Here is a 27,393-nt window from a genome sequence, read left to right on the forward strand (position 1 = left end):
TAATGGGGAATACCTGGGACTGTTTTGTGTGTGTGTGTGTGTGTGTGTGTGTGTGTGTGTGTATTTCACTCTCACGGTTTGGTTTACTGCTCTGGAAGTGTCCTCGAATCGTGTCAGAGGAGAGCGTACCTCATAAGGAGCATGCTCAGTCTGCGTTTTCCTTCCATTTGACAGTTGAGAAGATAAGCCCATATTCACAATAATATACAGTATGGCCTGCTTTTGCATTTCCTGCTGTCACACCATCATGCAAACTGATGTTGCAAGAGCGCCGCTGCAAGAGGCTTTGACTGCAAAAGTTCCCACGGGGACTACTTATTGAGAACGCTTGAATTTGAATGCAGTATTGAAAAAGCGCTTGAATACATTTGGATACAGTGCTAAAGTCGATGTTTAGAACATAAAACTATGTCTCATAATACAGATAAAGTACACTCGGACTATTATGTAGTTTTTCATGGCTGTCAGGTGCCAAAAAGTACTCAAAAAGTGCTTGGATTTTTACCTTGGAATATGTTAAACATAGCCATTCATGGCCGCTGCTAAAAAAAAACACATAATAATGCAATCCAGGGTCAAACTGTTAGCTTGTGAACCCTTTTAACATTCTTATAAGTGTAAACAAAAAACAATAATATGCAAGGTGCAATGAAATAAAACTGAAAGTAAATTAAAATACTGAAAAAAGACACTGTATATGAAAAAAAAATGGTGTGCTTACATTAATAACCTTACCTTAATAACTTGTAGGACATCACCCGCTAACTTTTGCGGTGTATATTGCAGCCACAGTACGTTTTATGGCAGTGGTCCTATATTTGCTATCATCACAAAGGAAGAAAAACAAAAAAAACGCAAGTTAGTCCTAAAATTGAATAGTTTTCACCTTTTTTTTTACGCTAAAAACAATAGCTTGTACAATACATTACAATACATCACATATTATTAAAATAGAAACAGTCTACATATCAGTTTTGTGTTACAGTTGGCAAAACAAATAGAAAGTGTTTAAATGTTTGCTTAATTTTATGTTGGGAATATGCCAGAACTAGGGAACCAAAAAAACACTTGTGGGCCACAAATGACCCCCGGGCCGAACTTTGAGCACCCGTGCCTTAAACGCACACTGACGTCAATTTTTTTTAGTAATTTTTTAAGAAAATTTGTCTGAGGCACTGAGTGATTGTGGTCAAAATGGACTGCACTGCTTGCCTTCAGCCAGCAGGGGTGCTGTTGAGTCCGTATCGACTAGTTTAGACATAGACATAGACTTCCTTTTATTGTCATTGCACAATAACACAGCAGTGAAATTGCCAGCGAAATGTTGTTGCCTAGCTCCCGCATAATAATAATAATAATAATAATGTGGAGAATAAATAGATGAGATCAAATATGAACAACAATGTACAGCATAAACAGTAAATTGCACAAATAATTTAAATAATTTTGAATAAATTTGCAGTCTAATGAAGGATAATCGGCCAATCAAAGTTGGACCCCCACCTGTAGGCTCTACAGCAGGGGTCTCAAACACGCGGCGGGCGGGCCAAATGTGGCCCGCAGGACACTAGTTTGAGGCCCCCGCTTTGATATGAAAGTTTAATGTTAGTGCGGCCCGCGCACATTTGATATGGATGCTGTATGGTATCATGTACCCAGACAAAAATTATTAAGTTTGATTAATGTTCATGTTAAAGGTTAAATAACTGTTAATAGTTACCCTCCCTATCTGTGTGGAAGTGGTAAGTTTTTGGCTATTTAAGTTGAAAGGAAATAACTTGAAGGCTACCGTTTAGGTCGCTAGCTCTCTAAGTTTGCGAGTTAGCATGTGTCTCAAGACCCTGCAGTTGCGCAATATGTTGTAAATAAAAAGAGTATAAATGTGACTATAGTCGTGTTTTGTCATGTCTACAGGGCTCTAATAATGCTTTGTTCATTTTAATCTGAAAAAAAATCATTTGTCTACCCACCAACTATATGTGGTTTCTTAAGTTTTTATTATTTGCCGTTTTATTATTATTATTATATGTATTTATTTATTACTGATTGATTGATTTTCTTTATTCTTGATTTGTTTATTTATTTTTCATCTTATTTTGTGTAGAAAAATAGAAAGTAAGATATTTGAGAACAGTGGAATGTTTTATCAGAGCTTTTATTGTAGAAAATTGGAACAAAAGCGAAGTTTTTTTAATTTTTTTGTTTTTAATAATGCGTTTTTTTTTTTTTTTCATGATGCGGCCCAGTCTCACCCAGACCCGAGCTCCAGTGGCCCCCAAGTAAATTGAGTTTGAGACCCCTGCTCTACAGTCACCATTGCCAGTGTGTGTGTGTTCAAGTGGCACATTGTACTCCATTCTGTCGTAGAAGCAGCTGCATGCCAAGCGAGGCGCTCATCTACTCCACAACTCGCTCAATACGCAAACGCACAATCTGCCACCCCCCTTCCCCCCCTTCTCAGTTTCTTTTTGTCTTTCTCTGTCTGACTATTTTCCTGTTTTTCACACAGTTAGTGTGTCATTTAGCTTTCTGTTCCTCTCACACTGAGCCTCTTTCATGCCTCTTCTGGCCCTGAAGCCAAGCGACCAGAAAAGAGTTTGCTATTTGCCATGCCTTGTGTGTCTATATACTGTGTGTGTGTGTGTGTCCTCACGCTACACTCTCTTCATATTAGTACTAAAGGGTGAAACTCAAACCTGTCGACTGCATGCAAGGGACACTGAAAACAAACAGTCTGAGATCTGGCTTTTTCTTGGCAGTCCTGCTATGAAGTCCAGCATCCTGAAGTCGCCGCTTCACTGTTGATACTGACACCGGTGTTTGACGGCTACTATTTAGTGCAGCTGCCAGGTGATGACCTGTGAGGCGTCTTTGTCTTAAACTACACACTCTGAGATATTTGTCTTCTTGCACAGTTGTGTGTCGTTTTTGCGTCCTTGTTAGACCCGGTTTGTGCTGCTCTCTGAAGGGAGTAGTTAACAGCATGCTAAGAGATTTTAGTTTTAGCTGCCAGGTGATGACCTGTGAGGCGTCTTTGTCTTAAACTACACACTCTCAGATATTTGTCTTCTTGCACAGTTGTGCGTCGTTTTTGCGTCCTTGTTAGACCCGTTTTTTGCTGCTCTATGAAGGGAGTAGTTAACAGCATGGTAAGAGATTTTAGTTTTAGCTGCCAGGTGATGACCTGTGAGGCGTCTTTGTCTTAAACTACACACTCTCAGATATTTGTCTTCTTGCACAGTTGTGCGTCGTTTTTGCGTCCTTGTTAGACCCGGTTTGTGCTGCTCTATGAAGGGAGTAGTTAACAGCATGGTAAGAGATTTTAGTTTTAGCTGCCAGGTGATGACCTGTGAGGCGTCTTTGTCTTAAACTACACACTCTGAGATATTTGTCTTCTTGCACAGTTGTGCGTCATTTTTGCGTCCTTGTTAGACCCAGTTTGTGCTGCTCTCTGAAGGGAGTAGTTAACAGCATGGTAAGGGATTTTAGTTTTACAGGACTGACAGTTGTTGATAGCAAGTGATCCCAAACTTTTGAGCGGTAGTGTAAGTATTTTATACTTTGGATGATAAGTCGTCACTACAATATCCCACTTATTCTGTGTAAAAGGCACAGACAGTGTTCTCTTTTAAGAATGCAATCAATGTGCATTCTGTTTACAGTTTGACCCTGGAACGGATTAAGTCCATTTCTCTTACTTCCAACAGGAACAATCGGAAAAGTTGTCTTCTTGCACAGTTGTGCAGCGTTTTTGTGTCCTTGTTAGACCCAGTTTGTGCTGCTCTCTGAAGGGAGTAGTTAACAGCATGGTAAGAGATTTTAGTTTTAGTTTAGCTTTAGTTAGCTTTTCTAATAATCTATTAGCCTTATAAAATGATGAACTTGGATTAGCAGCCATACCAGGAGATTGATGCAGAGGACTGACAGTTGTTGATAGTAGGCCTCTATGCAAAAATGTACACCCTTCTTTGAAAATCATTTTAATTGTTTGTGAAATGGATAAAAATGTTTGTGAAATGGAAAAAAATTGTTTATGAAATGCATGAAAATGTGTTTTTCTTTGGTAAACAAAGAAATTTGCAAGTGATCCCAAACTTTTGAGCGGTTTGTGTATATGCCCTCCTCGTTAGCGTGGTAGATTTGTGTGTCTGGTGACTCGACGCCCACCGAGACAAGAAAAGAGAGGAGAAGAAAAGAGCCGCTCTCTCACATACACCAGAGAAGTGCTGCCTCAACCCCCACCCCCCCCCGCCCCAAAAAAAGACTTTCACTTGAACATGAAAAGCATTCTGGTAATGCAGCAGCAATGCTGCATGCTCCCATTGTGGTGTTTCCTTGTGCAAGTTTTTACAGTAGCATTCTCGCCATGAGTTTATTGCTTTTTCGAAGCCTGAAAACGCATTCCTTCGTCTGGGCACGTGCAAGTGCATCACAGCCAACGCAGTAATATCGGAATGTAGCGTTGTGGTACTATTTGTTACCTTGCATTAATTAGTTTTTATTCCCATATGCACCGAATAGGGATTTTGCATAACAAAAGATGAAGAAATAATTTCCAATTTGATTAAAAATGTGTGTCTTGCAGTAAGAAATTAATGCAAAATGTAGTGCACTACTTGTCTACAACCACCAGAGGCACCGTTGCTTAGTGTCTAGGGGGGGAACTTTAACATCATCCCAAGATCCACCGGTTTTTGGCACAACCCCCTTGGCGAGCATTGCTCTACAGGAGTTGAGAACATTCAGAAAGACATATTATCGCAGCGTATTAGAGGAATGCAACTATTTATTTCTATAACAATAAAAGAATAACTAAATATGAAATAGTCAATGCAAAATTACATTTGCTGGAATGAATAATAATATGAAATATAATATTATAGCGCTTTTCAAGGTACCCAAAGCACTTCACAATGAAGTGAAGCCATGATTCATTCACTCATCAATCACACATCGGTGGTGGTAAACTACATCTGTAGTCACAGCTGCCCTGTGGTAGTCTGATGGAAACGTGGCTGCCGATTCATTGGCATTCACACAGTGTCTGTGTCTTGCCCAAAGGCATAACGACAGGGACTGGGTGGAACCCCATAAATAAATATTTTAAAATATTATATGTATTATATGTACATATAATATATTTTTAATATAATAATAATAAAAATACTGATTATTATATTATAAAATAATATTATTATACTATATTATTAATATATATTATAATTACATTATAATAATAATAAAAAAATATGTATATTTAAGTATAAAAACAATATTTAAAAAAACAACAATGAATTGGTACTTAATTTTCCCATACGACAGAGACCGGGTGGAACCCCATAAATACATATTTTAAAATATTATATGTATTATATGTACATATAATATATTTTTAATATAATAATAATAAAAAGACTGATTATTATATTATAAAATAATATTATTATATTATATTATTAATATATATTATAATTACATTATAATAATAATAAAAAAAAATATATATTTAAGTATAAAACAATATTTAAAAAAACAACAATGAATTGGTACTTAATTTTCCCATACGATATTTTTAAATATTATATGTACATATAATATATTTTTAATATAACAATAATAATAATAATACTGATAATACTGATTATATAATAATAATTGTATTATATTATATTATTATTAATATATATTATAATTACATTATAATTATAATAATAATTAAAAAATATATATATTTAAGTATAAAAATGATATTTAAAAAAACAACAACAATGAATTGGTACTTAATTTTCCCATATAATCAAGTGGCCATGACATGTAGACTACAGCATTTTGGGGTTATTTTTCAGGTACCTGTATCAAGATCAAGATTTTTTTTTGTTATCAATTAATTAGTTGACCTTTTGTTTATGAAACGTTAAAACCAATCTAGTAAACGTCAACACATGCATGCTATGCCAATTTTTTTTTTGCTGTTTGCATAAACGGGCAATAAAAAAACAAGCTGTGGACCTCAAATGTCCCCCAGGCCGCACTTTAGACACCCCAAGTTAATTGCTCTGCGTGGTATTTATATTCCAGCCATCACGCAGCACAAGTTGGACTGGTGTGTTGTGTATACAGCATCTGAGCTTGTTTGAGCAAATCCCTTGTTTGCACCTTTCCAAATTAAAGCCCCTATTGTGAGGCACAGACATTACATCTAATTACGGCAGATGTTCACCCGAGAACCTGTTCTCCACCGGTTATGCAATTGCTTTTGTGCTGCTCCTTCACAGTTACCCGCAACAGCCTTTCATCATTCAAAGCGTTTGACATTTCATATGCAAGATCCTCCCTCCAAACGGTGGCCTTATTTTCCTTTGCACGCCCAAACTTGAGGAAAAAGAGTACGTGTACTCGACACGCGTCTGTCTCGGGGACTCTCAGCAGTTTGGTCGGGATTTGCATGTCGGCAAGTTTTACATACACCTGCAGGTGCTGTAGCAAACAAAAAGTGAAAAGCAGCTGCGGCGAGGAGATTTGCAAGTGCTGATCTTTCGCCAAAAGGGGATCAGATCAGTAAATAAGAGATGAACCAAGTACTGGATTAGAAAGGTTTTTGCCAGTGTTTATATAACCAAAATATTTCAAGATTTCAACTTCTTTGCTCTTTAAATTTTTTTTTTTTTACCAAGCAGCCGCACAATCTTATCACGTGTTGACTTCCAAGTGATACAGCATTTTTCCCCGACTCATTCTTACACACATACGCCACATTGCAGTAACGGTTTGGTCAGATGTGCACGAGAAACGCAACCGATGCAGGAAAGAAAGTGTCAGAGATTTGTCAAGGAAATGCTGAAAACTGGAATATACAGAGGCTGCACGGTGGTTGAGTGGTTAGGACGCAGACCTCACAACTAGGAAACCTGAGTTCAATTCCACCCTCGGTGTGGAGTTTGCATGTTCTTCCCGTCACATTCCAAAAACTCCAAAACACGACTCCAAATTGTCCATAGGTATGAATGGGAGTGTGAATGGTTGTTTGTCTATATGTGCCCTGTGATTGGCTGGCCACCAGTCCAGGGTGGACCCCGCCTCTCGTCCGAAGACAGCTGGGGTAAGCGGTAGAAAATGAATGAATGAAAGAAAAAAGAAAGAAAGTGTCAAAATATTAAGAATCTTCATCATCTTTACGAGACCCATGTTCGATTCCGCCCTCGGCCATCTCTGTGTGGAGTTTGCATGTTCTCCCCGTGCATGCGTGGGTTTTCTCCGGGTACTCCGGTTTCCTCCCACATTCCAAAAACATGCTAGGTTAATTAGCGACTCCAAATTGTCCATAGGTATGAATGTGAGTGTGAATGGTTGTTTGTCTATATGTGCCCTGTGATTGTCTGGCCACCAGTCCAGGGTGTACCCCGCCTCTCATCCGAAGACAGCTGGGATAGGCTCCAGCACCCCCCGTGATCCTCGTGAGGACAAGCGGTAGAAAATGAAAGAAAAAAGTAAATGTCAAAATATTAAGAATCTTCATCATCTTTACGAGACCCATGTTCGATTCCGCCCTCGGCCATCTCTGTGTGGAGTTTGCATGTTCTCCCCGTGCATGCGTGGGTTTTCTCCGGGTACTCCGGTTTCCTCCCACATTCCAAAAACATGCTAGGTTAATTAACGACTCCAAATTTTCCATAGGTATGAATGAGTGTGAATGGTTGTTTGCCTATATGTGCCCTGTGATTGGCTGGCCACCAGTCCAGGATGTACCTCGCCTCTTGCCCCGAAGACAACTGGGATAGGCTCCAGCACCCCCGCGACCCTCGTGAGGATAAACGGTAGAAAATGAATGAATTAACGAATTATTATATATTATTGACATATATTTTCTCACAGGCAATTTGTACTGTCTGTCAAACATTGGCAGCATTTCTTGCTAAAGTGACGCCCCTGGGTGTCACACTTTGCTTAGCTACGGCGAGGTTATTGACAAATAAAGTTGAAAACAGGCCACTTGATTAGGAACCCCTCCCTTCAGCCCATGCCATGTGAAGAACGTGAGCACATGTTCGATTACAGATTATGTCTCCATAAGGGCAAGCGTACTATTTATAGTTTGTATCATTCTGATGAGCAAAATTGACAACAGACACTTGATTAGGAACCCGCCATACAGTGCATATAACGTGCTAGCAACCTGGAAGAATACAACACACAAAAAAAAAGAATTGTCGATGTTGATGTAAATGGATTCCATTGAAACGTGTTAGTGGATTTTATTGGCCCGCCGGAGGAAGCCGGCACGACAGAAAGAACATGCAAAACGCACACAGAAAGTTCCCAGCCTTCATAAACACATCTGTCTTGTTCCACTCACAATGCTGTGCAGTCAGAGGGGCCATAGCCGAGCCCCCTCGTGAATGAATGGAGCCATGGAATGCTGCTTATGGTTTCCCTAAACGCGCTCTCACTTCGATTAAAACGCCAAACTACGGCCTAAACATCGGCTTATGTAACTAAACTCTGCCAGATTGTGTGTTTTTTTTTTAATGTTAGTAGTTGTTTGTGCCGCTGGCTTGCAGCGTGTAGGCGCGCTGCCACTTTTAGAGCTGTGAAATTGCAGGCAGTCAGCGGCCTGGGCAGGAGCCCCCCACATGTAAACGTACCCCCGACGGATTTAAAGGCTCTGGTTAGTGTGCACGCAACAGAACCGCCACTCATGGATAATGACGGAAACCACGAACGGAAAGGCAAATATTCATAGCGAGGAATGGAGGCAGTGTAATTAGCAGTGTGGGTGGGGGGTGGGGGTGTACCTGGTGTATGAAGGCATGCGAGGGTCACTGTGTCGAGGGGGGCCCCCCCCGTCATATACCTTCTTGTGCTCAAAGTGAAACACCTGATCTCGCGCCCGTCAAGCATGTCAGCATTTCAGCTGAATAAGTCCCGGTCCGAGACAGAGGGGTCGCGACCCCGAATGAATACATAACACGTCGCATAGAGGGGCTTGTGTTGCGTTTGCAGGTTGCCGGTTACCTTATGCCAGACCCGTTGCAGAAACACCAAATGGAGCGTTTTTTTTTCAGACCGGATTCTTGCATTAATCACACCACAACTTTTCATTGTTGTCCACTGTTTTGTGTTTGGTTGCCATGGCGACGCACTCAGATTTCTGCAGACACTTAGCAACCGTTATATTAAGTTAGATTAGACAAAAACTCATCAGCAAAATTCATTGTGTTAAGAGGTCTTGCTAATATTCTGGTTATTTTAGCTGCATAAAATGTTAAGAAGGAATTGAGCCTTTGTGTCACATGGTACAGTGTACCGCGCTGGATGAGCACTTATTGATTGAGAACAGCAGGACTTTTTTTAAGGTGAGGTTCTTATGATTAAATGACAAGTAAAAATGTGACAAGCTTCATTGTTTGTGCACTTTTTTGAAGAAGGAGTCACGCGACGGTGCTTCTGTTCACTACCCCCCCCCCCCTCTCAAACTCCGGAACTGTGGACGCTCGGGGTGATGGGCCGAGTTTTCAATGGTATGTCTTGACCTCTCGCGGACCATTTTTTATGACCCCTGCCTCACTGCTGGCGAGTGGGGTGGCGGCGAGTTCAGCATGAATGGACGATCCACCGTGCAGACTTTGAACTGAATAAAGCCTCTCACTTTTGTGCCTACAAAGAAGCAGCACTCTGGGTAACTCCGAGCAGCGTGTTGCCATAGAAAAGTCTCACTTTCACTTAGCATACATTATTTAACTACAGTAGAAACTCTATGGCAGGGGTGTCCAAATGTTTTCTATCCATGGCCACATAATGAAAATACTGCTCAAAAGTTTGGGATCACTTGCAAATTTCTTTGTTTACCAAAACAAAAACACATTTGTATCCATTTCCCAAACAATTAAAATGAATCAGATGATTTTCAAAGAAGGATGTACATTTTTGCATAGAGGTCTACTATCAACAACTGTCAGTCCTCTGCATCAATCTCCTGGTATGGCTGCTAATCCAAGCTAATCATTTTATAAGGCTAATAGATTATTAGAAAAGCCATCTAAAAATCTAAAAACTAAAATATCTTACCATGTTGTTAACTACTCCCTTCAGAGAGCAGCACAAACTGGGTCTAACAAGGACACAAAAACGATGCGCAACTGTGCAAGAAAACAACTTTTACGATTGTTCCTGTTGGAAGTAAGGGAAATTGACTTAATCTGTTCCAGGGTCAAACTGTCACCAGAATACACATTGACTGCATTCTTAAAAGAGAACACTGTTTGTGCCTTTTACACAGAAAAAGTGGGATATTGTAGTGACGACATATCATCCAAAGTATAAAATACTTACACTACCGCTCAAAAGTTTGGGATCACTTGCAAATTTCTTTGTTTTCCAAATAAAAATGCATGCATTTTACAAACAATTTTTTTCCATTTCATAAAATTTTTATCCATTTCACAAACAATTAAAATTTTGATTTTCAAAGAACGATCTACATTTTTGCATTTTGCATTGCTATCAACAACTGTCAGTCCTCTAAAACTAAAATCTCTTACCATGCTGTTAACTAGTCCCTTCAGAGAGCAGCACAAACCGGGTCTAACAAGGACACAAAAACGCTGCACAACTGTGCAAGAAGACAAATATCTGAGAGTGTGTAGTTTAAGACAAAGACCCCTCACAGGTCGTCACCTGGCAGCTAAAACTAAAATCTCTTACCATGCTGTTAACTACTCCCTTCAAAGAGCAGCACAAACCGGGTCTAACAAGGACACAAAAACGCTGCACAACTGTGCAAGAAGACAAATATCTGAGAGTGTGTAGTTTAAGACAAAGACGCCTCACAGGTCATCACCTGGCAGCTAAAACTAAAATCTCTTACCATGCTGTTAACTACTCCCTTCAAAGAGCAGCACAAACCGGGTCTAACAAGGACACAAAAACGCTGCACAACTGTGCAAGAAGACAAATATCTGAGAGTGTGTAGTTTAAGACAAAGACGCCTCACAGGTCGTTACCTGGTAGCTGCACTAAATAGTAGCCGTCAAACACCAGTGTCAGTATCAGAAACGGAGTCTTCCTGTCTCCCGTCCCATTAAAAATAATATGACTGGACTTGGTTACATATTGTACAACCTCAGGGGTATTGGACCTTGGTTCCAATGAGTGTTTTATTACGATATAGTGATCTATTTTTTTTATATTTTCCTGGCCACTGCCACCGATCAAAGTCTTGACACCAGACGCGCTTGGCACAAGTATGCAGTAGGCCGAGCCCATCGGTGATGGACACTAAACACCCCATCAGAGAGCTTTGCGGGGGCCCCCAAATAGGCTTCTATTCATCTGCCTGCGCAAATCACAGCTCGGGCAAGGAGCCACATTATCTTAGCTGCCCTTTTCTAGTGCCCTTCCTAGTCACCAAGAGCTGTTGTCTGCACCCCCCCCACCCCCGGCCTGGTGGACACACATCTGACGGGAATCGGATCGGGGACCATACTGAATGTGGAATGATGGCTATACTGAGGCGTTCAAAGTGCAGCTCGGGGGTCATTTGCGGTCCGTGGCTGTTGTTTTATTGGCCCGCAGCACATTTGAAAAATATATATTTTTTAAATTGTACAAGAATAGTGGAATATTATGAGGAAAAATCCAACACAACTGAACAGCCGAGTAATTCCTTCATAACACATGTTGTCAGCCCCTCTGTCTTTAATTGTTCTTAGTTGTCTTGAAGCAAATTAGCAATTTAGCTTGAGCTATCGTCTTCATTCATTCATAGTGGATGGTTGGCGGGCGGTCCAAACTAGTAGTCCAAACTTCAAAACATAATATTAGCTTTCAACTTTCTTGATATATGTATGTAACTTATTAGCATGTCTCTAAGAGTCTTGTTCGTTATCCTCCTCCTCCTGGTAACTTAAACTACTCAAGTAGTCTTGATAACCATCACAACTGAACAGCCGAGTAATGCCTTCATAACACACGTTGTCAGCCTCTCTGTCTTTATTTATCGCATTTAGTTGTCTTGAAGCAAATTAACAATTTTGCTTGAGCTATCGTCTTCATTCATTCATAGTTGATGGTTGGCGGGCGGTCCAAGTAGTCCAAACTTGAAAACATAATACGAGCTTTCCACTTTCTTGCTATATGTATGTAACTTATTAGCGTGTCTTTAAATGTCTTGTTCGTTATCTTCCTCCTCCTGGTAACTTAAACTACTCAAGTAGTCTTGATAACCATCACAACTGAATAGCCGAGTTATTCCTTCATAACACACGTTGTCAGCCTCTCTGTCTTTACTTATTGCTCTTAGTTGTCTTGACGCAAATTAGCAATTTAGCTTGAGCTATCGTCTTCCTTCATTCATAGTGGATGGTTGGCGGGTGGTCCAAGTAGTCCAAACTTCAAAACATGATATTAGCTTTCCACTTTCTTGATATATGTATGTAACTTATTAGCATGTCTACATGTGTTGGTTTTTTTCACTATGTGGCCCTCTGTGGTAAAAAATTGGACAACTCTGATCTTCACAGTCACATAAAATAATGAAGGCCCCCGTGACTGGAAATGAAGTTTTTTGGTGCCCCCATTGTCTCGTCAATTTCACTCCAAAATGTCAACACTGGAGTACCAGCTCGCTCCACTTCTTTCACCATCAGGCTGCTGGGTTCTCCATCATGAGGAGCCGCTTCATTAAGTAAGCATGGCTCGGGGCTTGGTCTAATTCGTACTCTGCCCTCTCCCATGACCCCCCCTGCTAGCATAAACACTCCGTGCATGTCCAGTCGCACACAAAAGGAGTAACTCCTTGCACGGAAATGCCGCGCTCCCCTACTCTCCTCAACACCCGCACTAAACCCCCATTTGCTTTGCTTCGGTGTCAGTGCTAATCAGCAAAAGTAATCTCACACCAATCGACAAGAACATTCCCGTCTTAACTCCTAACAAGAAAGAGTACCAGCCCGTCTTTTCCTGCAAGAGGCCCAGTTGTGCACCACTGACTCTCCAGGATAAATGAAGATAATGGGAGTCATATGCCGGCAGCCGGTCCGGGACTAAGCAAAGTCAAACATTTGTAGCGTAGAAAAGTAACACAAATCCTTGTGTTTCCTCATTGGTCCCGCCTCCCAATGCACATGCCGTGTTATATAAGTGCAGCAGCGACCTTCACTTAACATGTAACCACATGTTATACAGGCAGAATGGCACCGAGGCCTGGTAGAGCCATTAGCTTTGTGTTCACTTCATTGAGGGGGATCTGAAGCGTGCTCTCTAATTGGCGGTCAGCAAACGAAGGCTGGAGTCTGCGGACACCGCAGAAAAAAAAGAGGGGGTGGGGGTACCTGAACATGAAAAACCAAGAACACTCCTTTTGTAGCAGCTATAATATAGTCGGGTGACAGCATTTCATTCATTCATTCATTTTCTATCACTTTTCCTCAGGAGGGTCGCAGGGGGTGCTGGAGCCTATCCCAGCTGTCTTGTGGTAAGAGACAGGGTACACCCTAGACTGGTCACCAGCCAATCACACATCAGCACATATAGACAAACAACCATTCACACTCACATTCATACCTATGGACAATTTGGAGTTGCCAATTAACCTAGCATGTTTTTGGAATGTTTTGGGAGAACATGCAAACTCCACACAGAGATTGCCGAGGGTGAACTTGAACCCAGGTCTCCTACTTGTGAGGTCTGCACGCTAACCACTAGACCGCTGTGCAGCCTGCTTTTCTAATATAGTTTAAGTTCATTCATTCATTTTCTAACGCATATCCTCACGATGGTCGCGGGGGGTGCTGGAACCTATCCCAGCTGTCTTGTAGCGAGAGACAGGGTACACCCTGGACTGGTGGCCAGCCAATCACAGGGCACATATAGACAAACAACCATTCACACTCACATTCATACCTATGGACAATGCGGAGTCGCCAATTAATTAACCTAGCATGTTTTTGGAATGTTTTGGGAGGAAACCAGAGTACCCGGAGAAAACCCGCGCATGCAAACTCTACACAGAGGGTGGAATTGAACCCTGGTCTCCTAGCTGTGAGATCTGCGCGCTAACCACTCATTCATCTTGTATATCATAATATTGCAGTAACTTGGTTAACTTGGTACACCGGTGGTGTGTTTTTTAGGTACTTCCCATGACATCCATTATTAGCTAGCTCATATTACAGAATATGGAATACACAGGAAAGAAATATGTGTTAGGATTGGGAATGATTGGTAAAATTCCTAAAAAGTCTGTCGGTTTACGATGACAGGCTGCAGTATTAACAACTTTTTCATTATCGCCAAGCAACGGCCTTCTAACTTTGCATGTTACATAGCAAGAAAACATTCAGACAGTGACTTCCTGTTCAGTGCAAAGTAAGCTTCAAACAAAATGCATGTTTGATACTGCATATTTGTTTTGGAGGGAGTATAAAATATCATACGAAAACATACAATTAGACGTAAAAATATGGCCAAGTGGAGGAAAACTGTCATAGGTCAAAAATCGTCTATTATCATTTATTGTCTTGATGTCTCTGGCGAAGGTTTCGATTTTGGTCTACAATCGTTTATGTCAGTCGGTCTGAAGGGGTGTGGACATAAATTCCACTCTTATGTGCATCAAACAACCACACTTCCATACAGTGACCACATTCAGCTATACCTCCTTTTCCCCAGATAGCTAAACGACTCCGCCATGTTTGGTTGGCCACATGTTCCGAAAAGGAAGCAATTTAGTCAGCTTAAGAAAGTACTCATTTGGCCCATATAAAAGTTTTAATTAATGGAAAATAAAACTTGTGGAAAAGGGATGAGGCAGCTCTCGCTGTACTGGCATCATCAAAACATCACATGAGGAACTCTCTTTTTGGAAGAATAGCGTTCATAGCTCCAGTCGAGACCTCAAGGGCCTGGAAGAACGTATGCCAAGCCGTACTAAAACACAGCTTGTTTTCTTTTCCTTTTCATTTCTCACCTGTCTGCACGGGAATATACTGTACGCTCTGTGTTTCTCTGCCATACCAGACATGCAATCGGGCTTTACTGTATCCGGAAAAAAAGCGACCGCCTCCCATGTTATTTAAAGAAACGTTTAGAGTAGTCGTTTTGAGTGGAGGTTGTGCTATTTACTTAGGTTTATTACCTCTGCCAAGTAGGTAATGTTTTCGGTGGCGTTACGACATTTGCCTGTAGGATTTCGACCAAATTACTTAAACTAAAAATAAACATAACAACTTATGCTAGGGTAAGGATTAGTTTTTAATCTTAACGGAATACACAGAAGATTGCGAATGTCTTCATTTGTTGGGCTTAGGGAACCGGTTGGTAGTGAAAATGATCGGTTGAAATGGAATAAGATGGAAAAATAGTCTTCTGCTCCGGAAGTGTCGCACATCAAGGGGTGAAAGTTTGGCAAAACATACGCCCCTACTGTGTTGACTGTGCTGTTATTTTTGCGACAACTACACCACACGAATTTGTTTTTGTGTTTTTTTCGCAGATAACGTACACTACCGCTCAAAAGTTTGAGATCACTTGGAAATTTGTGCATCGTTTTTGTGTCCTTGTTAGACCCGGTTTGTGCTGTTCTCTGAAGGGAGTAGTTAACAGCATGGTAAGAGATTTTAGTTTTAGCTCGCAGGTGACGACCTGTGAGGCGTCTTTGTCTTAAACTACACACTCTCAGATATTTGTCTTCTTGCACAGTTGTGCATCGTTTTTGTGTCCTTGTTAGACCCGGTTTGTGCTGCTCTCTGAAGGGAGTAGTTAACAGCATGGTAAGAGATTTTAGTTTTAGCTAGCAGGTGACGACCTGTGAGGCGTCTTTGTCTTAAACTACACACTCTAAGATATTTGTCTTCTTGCACAGTTGTGCATCGTTTTTGTGTCCTTGTTAGACCCGGTTTGTGCTGCTCTCTGAAGGGAGTAGTGAACAGCATGGTAAGAGATTTTAGTTCTAGCTGCCAGGTGACGACCTGTGAGGCGTCTTTGTCTTAAACTACACACTCTCAGATATTTGTCTTCTTGCACAGTTGTGCATCGTTTTTGTGTCCTTGTTAGACCCGGTTTGTGCTGCTCTCTGAAGGGAGTAGTTAACAGCATGGTAAGAGATTTTAGTTTTAGCCACCAGGTGACGACCTGTGAGGCGCAGAAGATGTCCTCTTCGCTTCTGACACGCAACCAACGTAGCTATCCTCGTGTTAGCTTGTCAGGTAGGTAGGTAGATAGATTGATGAATAAACGTAGCTAACCTCGTGTTAAATTGTCAGTGTTATTCAGCTCCGAATATAATAATAACGGCGACCTGACTTCAGCAGAGAAGGAAAATTTTACTTGTTGCGCTTGAGCTGCGGGTTGCCGACCCCCGCCCTAACCTTGACATCAGCAAAACGTAGGAAAGACCGTACACATGATACACAAAAACATAGCAGTAGTGCATATGTTTGTCTTGCAACGTGAAAAAAACATCCACGGCTCGAAGGTTTTTTTTGCGTTTTTGTTCTGCACACAGCTCGTCGGTAGGAGCCCGTTCGACCGCTAGCGACCTAGCCTTAACAGTCTCCACTTTACTCCATATCTTAGGTTTCTTGAGTTTCTTAGGTTGACCTCAGTCTTCTCTCTGCACACAATTTTCATCAAGAAGTAAATACAGGAGACCCTCATTCTTCCTACTTGTTTGTTAGTGTGTCTCGTTCAACGAGGCGTAGCTTAAGCTAGGTTCCCACGGTGCTAGCTTGAATTTACTGCAGAGTCAGCACAAGTCATTTTTTTTTGCGCCATTTAGTCAAGTATTTTACCTTGTTGTCAGTGTTTTGGAAAATGTCGGCCATATTGAGCCAAGCCGCGTGCTATCTATCAATGATCTGACATGCCAACAAGGTGGTGGAATTGTTTCTCCTCCAGTGCAAAATACCTGCGTAGCGATCTTTTCCTGCGATTAGATAACAGAATGTTCCCCTAGCATGAGGGCTAATTGTCTCGTCTCTACTCACAGAGATCGGGCTCGACTCTTCTGCCTGATGGGAGACGGCGGCAGCGGAAGTCCAAGTCCAGCCAAATTCGGACCCTCATCCAAGATGGCTGCCCGTGGTCGTCTTCCTCTCCGCCTGACGAGACCTGAGCAGATTGCCGCGTTACCATGGTGATCATTTTCTCCAAAAGCCTGGAAAAGAAGAAGGGTGTCAATGATGTAAGGCCCAAGAGCACCGAAAGACGGCCGGTAAGAGAAGCAAAGCTAAAGCTAAGCTAACCGGAACATCCTGATTAAACTACTACTTACCTTTATTTCCTGTCAGGCAGAGAATAATGTCACAGGCGATGTAGCAGCAAACCCAATAGCTAACGTTACCTTTCGGTAGTGGCCTGCGACATTGTGGCTGTGTCACTATGCCAGAAAAATAGTACTTCGGTGTTAGCGCCTACAATAACAATGCCACTGTAGCTTCGTTAACATGAAGGTGACGTTACGTAAAAGGAACATTGTAGCCGTTTTTTCAGTGGGTTCTCATTGAAATGGGTGGGCCCCATTCCGTGTGTTGTTAGCTGTTTTTCTTTCTTTAGAAGACACAAAAAGCGTATTCATGTTTCACTTCAGGACTGTGGATTTTTTTTAAACTGCAGTTTCCCTTCAAGGTTAAGTGTTTTTCTGGGTTTTTTTTTTTTTTTACATTGACGGTTAACTTCTTTTTACACTTGTGCGACAGTTACATAGTACAATGTCCTTGATGCAACACGAATTGTTTTTACGTTTTAAAGAGTACACTACCGCTCAAAAGTTTGGGATTGCTTGCAAATTTCTTTGTTTACCAAAGAACATTTTTTTTTCATGCATTTCACAAACAATTTTTTTCCATTTCCCAAACAATTAAAATGAATCAGATGATTTTCAAAGAAGAATCTACATTTTTGCATAGAGGCCTACTATCAACAACTGTCAGTCCTCTGCATCAATCTCCTGGTATGGCTGCTAATCCAAGTTCATCATTTTATAAGGCTAATAGATTATTAGAAAAGCCATCTAAAAACTAAAACTAAAATCTCTTACCATGCTGTTAACTACTCCCTTCAGAGAGCAGCACAAACTGGGTCTAACAAGGACACAAAAACGATGCACAACTGTGCAAGAAGACAAATATCTGAGAGTGTGTAGTTTAAGACAAAGACGCCTCACAGGTCGTCACCTGGCAGCTAAAACTAAAATCTCTTACCATGCTGTTAACTACTCCCTTCAGAGAGCAGCACAAACTGGGTCTAACAAGGACACAAAAACGATGCACAACTGTGCAAGAAGACAAATATCTGAGTGTGTGTAGTTTAAGACAAAGACGCCTCACAGGTCGTCACCTGGCAGCTAAAACTAAAATCTCTTACCATGCTGTTAACTACTCCCTTCAGAGAGCAGCACAAACTGGGTCTAACAAGGACACAAAAACGATGCACAACTGTGCAAGAAGACAAATATCTGAGTGTGTGTAGTTTAAGACAAAGACGCCTCACAGGTCGTCACCTGGCAGCTAAAACTAAAATCTCTTACCATGCTGTTAACTACTCTCTTCAGAGAGCAGCACAAACTGGGTCTAACAAGGACACAAAAACGATGCACAACTGTGCAAGAAGACAAATATCTGAGAGTGTGTAGTTTAAGACAAAGACGCGTCACAGGTCGTCACCTGGCAGCTAAAACTAAAATCTCTTACCATGCTGTTAACTACTCTCTTCAGAGAGCAGCACAAACTGGGTCTAACAAGGACACAAAAACGCTGCACAACTGTGCAAGAAGACACATATCTGAGCCATATCTCAGACTGGCCCAAAACCATTTCCAAGTGATCCCAAACTTTTGAGCGGTAGTGTATGTAGCAGGTTCCTCCGGCTGCCGAAAGGGCGTGAACATTCCAACGTAGCATTAGCATTCCTGCTTTGAGTACGTAAAGACATAAAACACATACACGCTGTAGTTATGTTTATTGGCAAAGTTTAGCTACTAACATTAGCGATCATTGAATATTAATGTCATGACTGCATGCCATGCATTACGGGTCGAACAGACCAAACGAAAACGTACAACAATTTTTATTTTTTATTTAAAAGGTAGCCTTTTGACCCCGGCACGGACTATTTCTATGTTAGCTTACGGCTTCAAAATCATAGCATGGTGCCCTACTTTTTGCGGCATGACATCATTACGTGACATGTGACATGCTCCGGTGATCAGCGTATGTACAGTACGTCAGCTGTCGTCTTTACTGTTAGCCGCTACGTCGCTACGAGATGCATATCAGCACCTGAGTTCATCCAACGGCCGCTGCATGTCGCAACAAGCGATAGAAGAGATATACGGTTCCTTCCTGACTTATGTACTATATGTACCTGTTAAACGTACTCTTCAATGCTTATATTATCTGCAGGTTTGCCATCTAAACATATGATTTCATTGGATTACACCCAAACAATACAATACACTGTATTTGCTTTTGTTGTTGCCGCGGTGGTCCGAAGCTCCACGTGAGTCACTGTAATTTTCCGCCGCATTTTCGTCTTTGTCCCTCGTGTGCAAAGAAGAGCCACCACCCTGTTATACCGAGAGTATGAACTCAGTTAAACCTTGAGCATAAATGCACTCCCGAGTATGTTTGAGTATGAGCTTGACATACATTCATAACAAATACACATCATCTGTAGGCTTAGTCTATTGACCATGTGTCAATGTGCATTATTCTACATGTAAAATATACGTCATTTATAATGTCATTTGTAAAATATATCATTATGTCTATACAGTAGTGGTGCCAGGGGTCATTTTTTAACCCACTGCTGTTTTTATATTGCCCCGCGGAACAGTCTAAAGTTATAATGTAACTGGAAAATCTGCAGTAATTCTACAAGAATAAAGTCAAAATATCCAGAGAAAAATGTTACTAATTTGACGGTTTGAGGAAAATTAACAAGTAGCATGAAGTTGAAATATTAAAGAAAAAAAGTTTTTTTAAAGTCATAATATTATTAGAAAGAAACAAAACAAAAACGAAAGTTGTCATTTTTGGAAAATTAGGTTGCGGAAAAAGTCATAACTTGAGGAGAATAAAGTAAAACTATTATGGGAATAAAATGATAATTATGAGAAGAAAAAGACAGTTGAACTAGTTGGAAAATTTTTAAAATATTTCAAAATATCAAAAAAAAGTTCTTATTTTACGAGAATAAATTTGTGACGTAGAGTTGAAATATTAAATCAAATTTTTTTTTATTAACATCATAGTATATTAAGAAACAAACACAAGATAAAGTTGCAATTTGTGGAAGTTATAATATTGTAGGAATTAAGACATAATATCTGAATAAAAAATGTATGACGATTACCGTATTTTCTGGACTATAAGTCGCTCCGGAGTATAAGTCGCACAAGGTAGGAAAGCAGGAAGTGAACAAATGTAACAGTTACTGATTCTTCCTACTCCTTTTGGACATGTGGAACTGTGAACTGATTATGTGATGCATTCAATTGTAATCTGTCGCATGTTCAAATGAAATTAAACCATTACCATTACCATTACCATTACTATTACCATTACCATTACCATTACCATTACTATTACCATACGTGATGACCACAATTGACTGTTTTGTTTTAAATATGAGACAAATGAAAACAGAATTTATCCCCTGCAAAGCAATGGCAATTTTTCATTTTCCGTGACATGGATTTTTGTCACTTCTTTTCAGCGTGAGCTCCACACCATGAGCAGAGGGACGACCCTCTTCTCTTGTGGAACTGCTGGTGAGTTACTTCACGTTTATGGAGGACCGTATTGCTGTGCACCTTTTGGCCACCGTCGTGGATGCAAACATGAAGGGAATAATATCCCAGTGTTGCGTGTTAAGCTTTTCTTAAATGGGATCCATGATGCTTTTCACTTTAGGAGAAGCGGATTTGTGTATTTTCTGGTGTAAAAATGGTGAATTATAAAAGTATTTCAATTCAATGAGTGCTCTATGGAGGAATAATAATGTTACGTAATATTGCCTCAACATCCTCACTGTTGTCTCTCACTTCTCCTTCTTTCGCCACTCCTCTCTCGTGTTTCAGGGTGCACCTGCTTCCACGTTACGTTACGCGCCGCTCTCATGGGAGGTTACCAGTAAACGCGCCGACGTCAATTAAAAACTCCCATTTTTGTCCTCTTCTTTTTACAAGTTGTACTTGTTGACATTACAGGGAGGGGTGTGTGCAGTACATGTCTCTTTCATTCAAACCTTTTACTCTTTCTTTTTGCTTTTCAAAAGACACCCGTTTTGAAGTCGGGCCTTTTGTCAAGTTGTTTTCTCGGCATTCCTGTCGGGTCATTCGTGTAGCAGCCGTGCGTACAGTACAACGTCTGTTTCAAAGCAACTGGTGTGTTGGCGTCAGAGAACACGATACGAGGAGGGGGTGGGGGGAGGCGGGATTAGGGTGGAAAAAAAGGGGATGCAGAAGTGGCGACAGGTGGCAAATCATTCCGCTCATTGAACCGTGTCTTGAAATGCTCGATGAATACCGTGTTTGAATACTCGCTCGTTTTTATAGATTTAGTTTCCGGGATCGGATTCTTGCAAATTGTTAGATTTAACATTTTGGGGGTTATGATGATTTGTTAAGTACATGCACGTTGCTATTAATTAGCGATTTTTTCATATTTTAGTCTGCTGAAACACTTATTCCACTCATGTTTAATTTTTCACATTTTTATTGAAGTCTTTTCTAATGTTTATTGTATTCATTTTAACACTTATTTCAGTCATGTTTAATTTTTTTTACATTTTTATTGAGTCATTTTTAGTGTTGTTTTTATTTATTTAAACACTTATTTCAGTCATGTTTATTTTTTACACTTTTATTGAAGTCATTTTTAATGTTTATTTTATTCCTTTAAACACTTATTTCAGTCATGTTTATTTTTTTTACAATTTTATTGAAGTCATTTTTAATGTTTATTTTATTCATTTTTAACACTTATTTCAGTCATGTTTATTTTTTTACACTTTTATTGAAGTCATGTTTATTTTTTTTTTACACTTTTATTGAAGTAATTTTTAATGTTTATTTTATTCATTTAAACACTTATTTCAGTCATGTTTATTTTTTACATTTTTATTGAAGTCATTTTTAATGTTTATTTTATTCATTTTAACACTTATTTCAGTCATGTTTATTTTTTACATTTTTATTTAAGTCATGTTTAATGTTTATTTTATTAATTTTAACACTTATTTCAGTCATGTTTATTTTTTTATTTGTACAATTTTATTGAAGTCATTTTTAATGTTTATTTTATTCATTTTTAACACTTATTTCAGTCATGTTTATTTTTTACATTTTTATTGATGTCATTTTTAATGTTTATTTTATTCATTTTAACACTTATTTCAGTCATGTTTATTTTTTTTACATTTTTAAGCCATTTTTATTTTCATTTATTTTAATAATTTCAAATAAATTGAATTTAATAAACACTTTTATTGTAACGCTTTTGGTTGCAACCAGCGGAGGCGCTGTTGAGTATCAAATACTTTGCTGTCTACAGCCTAGCTCAAAGCGGACAATTTTTTTTTAGCTGTTAGAGCAGCCATAGGAGCCCGTATGACCGGTTGGACATCGTCATGGAAACAGGATTGTTTCTTTTCAAAGCGCCAACACAGCATTTCGTAAAAAATGACCTTGAACACGAAGTGTTTGAGCAACTTTTTACACACTTATCATTTTTTGCAGAGGCAGACAGATGGCTGAACCCGGGTCGAAGCTTCCAGTCGGGCACCAGCCTGGAGAGCCTATGGGATGTGATGCCCGAGCCGGGCAGCCGCCCCTGGGCCAAGGAGCCGGGCCCCGCCACCGCCATCACCAGCCTGATAAGAGATCTCAACTTGGGTGATGCCACCATGACCAAAGCCCACACCACCGCCTCTTCTGCCACTTCACACTACACCACTACCGCCGCCGCCAGCCAAGCCCCCGCGGCGCCCCCCAGCAAGCGGCAGTGTCGCTCTTTGTCCTTCTCAGACGAATTTGGCGGCTTTCGCTCTTCGTGGCGGCCTCAGGGCTCTCGAGTGTGGACAGCGGTGGAGAAACGGAGGTGCCACAGCGGCGGGAGCGTCCGTGCTGGTGGCGGAGGGTTCTCCGGCGGCCACTTCCCCATCATGCAGCGTAGCTCCAGCTTCACTTTTCCTTCACGCACCAGCAACCCCACGGACGGACCTTTGGACCTGCCTTTCTTCAGCCAGCGACTCCCTGTCCACCCTCACTTCACTGCCTCCCCGGTGTCCCCCATTTCTCCACCCTCGCACCCCGCGCAGTCCTCCCACCTCCTCAGACCCCTCTCCCTCTCCCACGAGAGGATCAGCCTTCCGGAACTCCAGAGGGAAGAAGCTTCAGAGTCCAGCTCTCCGGACTCCACCCCAGAACTGGGGCGGCGATCCGTCCAGAGAAGCGATGGGAAGGGGTGCCTCTCCCGGAGCAGGTCTCAGCCTTGTGTGCTGAATGACAAAAAGATCGGGATGAAGCGGAGGAGACCGGAGGACGCCCAGGAGCAGCGGCCCTCCTTGGACTTGGCCAAGATGACTCAGGTGAGTTGGAATTGTGGAACATGCACGGGCAAACGCCTACGTGCAAACTTTGGTGGAGTTCTGACGCTGAAGCTATTTTTAACACTTAGGTGAAAGTAGATGTAAAAACAATGGAATTGCTCCGAGCGGTCTTGTGCATTTTCTCCACTTTTTAACAACGACTAACTCCGCACTTGTACGGTGTAATGGAAGCCATGTTTCACATACACTACCGCTCAAAAGTTTGGGATCACTTGGGAATTTTTTGGTCCAGCTGCCAGGTGACGACTTGTGAAGCGTCTTTGTCTTAAACTACACACTTTCAGATATTTGTCTTCTTGCACAGTTGTGCGGCGTTTTTGTGTCCTTGTTAGACCCGGTTTGTGCTGCTCTCTGAAGGGAGTAGTTAACAGCATGGTAAGAGATTTTAGTTTTAGAGGACTGACAGTTGTTGATAGTAGGCCTCTATGCAAAAATGTAAATCGTTCTTTGAAAATCATCTGATTCATTTTAACTGTTTGTGAAATGGATAAAAATGTTTGTGAAATGGAAAAAAATTGTTTGTGAAATGCATGAAAATATGTTTTTATTTGGAAAACAAAGAAATTTGCAAGTGATCCCAAACTTTTGAGTGGTAGTGTAAGTATTTTATACTTTGAATGATATGTCGTCACTACAATATCCCACTTATTCTGTGTGAAACGCAGTCAATGTGTAGTCTGGTGACAGTTTGACCCTGGAACGGATTAAGGAACAATCGGAAAAGTTGTTGTTGTTGTGGATATTTGTCTTATTGCACAGTTGTGCAGCGTTTTTGTGTCCTCGTTAGACCCAGTTTGTGCTGCTCTCTGAAGGAAGTAGTTAACAGCCTGGTAAGAGATTTTTGTTTTTAGATATTTTTAGATATTTGTCTTCTTGCACAGTTGTGCAGCGTTTTTGTGTCCTTGTTAGACCCAGCTTGTGCTGCTCTCTAAAGGAAGTAGTTAAGAGCATGGTAAGAGATTTTAGATTTTAGATATTTTTAGATATTTGTCTTCTTGCACAGTTGTGCAGCGTTTTTGTGTACTTGTTAGACCCAGTTTGTGCTTTATTGTCATTTTACATATAGTACAATGACATTTCAGCAGCTCCATTTTCAGTGCAAGACAGTATGACAGTAGAAAATATAGAAATTAGAAGAATAAATAAAGAATAAATAGAAGAATTAAAAGAATAAATAATAAATAACGAAGGGTCTATATTGTAGAGGACGATTGGTTGCCTTGGTTACATGGTCATGACACAATATGTCATTAAGGACACTAAGGCATTGCTAAGTGAGGTAGCAACATCATGCTAGCCTGCTTCGCTACACACACACACTACACGAACTACACACATATACACACATTACGCCTGTATGGAGGACCTCGTCTCAGGTGCTCAGAACCAGCCATGAAGGACACATATTACTCTTAGAACATGATTAAAAATCGTGATCCTTTTAAAACCTTCTCTCCGTAGCCTCTGGCTCCGTTCCTGTCATGTGGAGAATCCGGTGTCAATCCGGTTGTCCGAGCAAAATCTAGAGAACTGAGCGGAGGGGAGTGGTGCTTGCTCAAGAAACATGCCTCATGTTCAGTCATGCTGCCTAACGCCACACTCGATAAAAGCCAGGCTTGGGTTTTACTTTTCATTGACTGAAATGACGTTGGGTAAACGGCCAATCCAAAAAAGGTCGAGCTTATCGAGTGCGATTCCCGCCCTCTTTGTCATTTCCTGCACCGATCTGGCTTTTATCATGAAGCCGCAGTGAGAAAAAAACAGGTGATTGTACAAAGAAACAACATATGTTAAGTTAATCCTTGGCAATCAGTGGAACAGCCAAACATTTTAAATGAGCTCTAAATACACAAATAGAGCTCAAGGAGTACTTTAATAGTATGTAGTCAACGTTGCTTTAATGTCTAATGGCTAGAGAGATACTTATCTTTAACAAGCTACATACACTACCGCTCAAAAGTTTGGGATCATTTGGAAATTTTTTGGGCCAGTCTGAGATCTGGATTTTTCTTGGCAGTCCTGCTATGAAGTCCAGCATCCTGAAGTCGCCGCTTCACTGTTGATACTGACACTGGTGTTTGACTGCTACTATTTAGTACATATTTAGTGCAGATATTTGTCCTCTTGCACATTTGTGCAGCGTTTTTGTGTCCTTGTTAGACCCAGTTTGTGCTGCTCTCTGAAGGGAGTAGTTAACAGCATGGTAAGAGATTTTAGGTTCAGTTAGGATTTTTAGACGGCTTTTCTAATAATCTATTAGCCTTGAGACAGTTGTTGATAGTAGGCCTCTACGCAAAAATGTACCTCCTTCTTTGAAAATCATCTGATTCATTTTAATTGTTTGGGAAATGGATAAAAATGTTTGTGAAATGGAAAAAATTGTTTGTGAAATGCACAAAAATGTGTTCTTCTTTGGTAAACAAACCTGCCAGGTGACGACCTGTGAGGCGTCTTTGTCTTAAACTACACACTCTCAGATATTTTGTCTTCTTGCACAGTTGTGCAGCGTTTTTGTGTCCTTGTTAGACTCAGTTTGTGCTGCTCTCTGAAGGGAGTAGTTAACAGCATGCAGCAGGGATTTTAGTTGTAGTTTTTAGATTTTTAGATGGCTTTTCTAATAATCTATTAGCCTTATAAAATGATGAACTTGGATTAGCAGCCATACCAGGAGATTGATGCAGAGGACTGACAGTTGTTGATAGTAGGCCTCTATGCAAAAATGTACATCCTTCTTTGAAAATCATCTGATTCATATTAATTGTTTGGGAAATGGATAAAAACTACACACTCTCGGATATTTGTCTTCTTGCACAGTTGTGCATCGTTTTTGTGTCCTTGTTAGACCCAGATTGTGCTGCCCTCTGAAGGGAGTAGTTAACATTATGGTAAGAGATTTTAGTTTTTAGATTTTTTTAATGGGTTTTGATGCAGTTGTTGATAGTAGGCCTCTATGCAAAAATGTAGATCCTTCTTTGAAAATCATCTGATTCATTTTAATTGTTTGTGAAATGGATAAAATTTTTTGCGAAATGCATGAAAATGTGTTTTTCTTTGGTAAACAAAAACAAATTTGCAAGTGATCCCAAACTTTTGAGCGGTAGTGTATACCAAATGACTATATAGTGGACAGCCAGTAAGATACAAACTGTACTACAGTTTGGTACTTTCATAGTACTCCTGATATCCAGTATTGTCCATTTCCTGGTCTCCGAATAGAAAATAGCATCAGCTTATTCCGTCACCGTCCCTTTTCCTTTCCCAAAGATTTGTGTCGCCCTCAGGACCATGCTAGCCAGCAGGAGATGGATCAACACGGCTGATCCAGCAGTGTTTCCTCTAATAATCATGCCAGCTGCTAGGCGGGGGAAACGGGCGCACGTCAACACATCCAGTCGTCAGTTTGACGTTACCTCTGCTCGCAGGAATGCTCCTCTGCGTCACACGCTACTAGGCCATTCTTCCATAGATTTCTAGGGGATTAGCAGACAGAGATGTCGGTTCTATTCCGGTGTTTGTGTTTGATACTTTATTGCACGTGCGCAGTATCGTACCGGTGGTGCATTCGGGTGCATCGCTTCAGTCAAGGTGATCGTGGAAAAGAGTACACCCCTTACATTTCGGCAACCAGTCACTCGGGCGCCTCTTGCCCGAAGATAGCTGGGATAGGCTCCAGCACCCCCGCGACCCTCGTGACGATAAGTGGTAGAAAATGAATGAATTTTTTAAATTTTCTTTTCTATCCCCTCCTGCTCCGATCCATCTTCTATCTTTATTACTCCAAATTGT

The 27,393-nt window shown here is 40.8% G+C and overlaps 1 protein-coding gene across 1 annotated transcript in view; it reads left to right on the forward strand.

Moving 5' to 3' along the window:
* Nucleotides 1-27,393, forward strand: part of LOC131107968 (protein FAM53B-like) — a 39,741-nt gene that overhangs the window by 2,370 nt on the left and 9,978 nt on the right. Inside the window, exons 2-4 of the mRNA XM_058058510.2 lie at nt 16,985-17,209; nt 20,713-20,767; nt 22,736-23,586. Of these exons, the coding sequence (XP_057914493.2) occupies nt 17,129-17,209; nt 20,713-20,767; nt 22,736-23,586 (987 nt within the window). The 5' untranslated portion in view covers nt 16,985-17,128. The remainder of the gene's footprint in view (nt 1-16,984; nt 17,210-20,712; nt 20,768-22,735; nt 23,587-27,393) is intronic.

This window comes from Doryrhamphus excisus, linkage group LG20 (genome assembly GCF_037039965.1).
Source record: "Doryrhamphus excisus strain RoL-2023G ecotype Guam linkage group LG20, RoL_Dexc_Guam_v1.1, whole genome shotgun sequence".
Lineage (NCBI taxonomy): Eukaryota > Metazoa > Chordata > Actinopteri > Syngnathiformes > Syngnathidae > Doryrhamphus > Doryrhamphus excisus.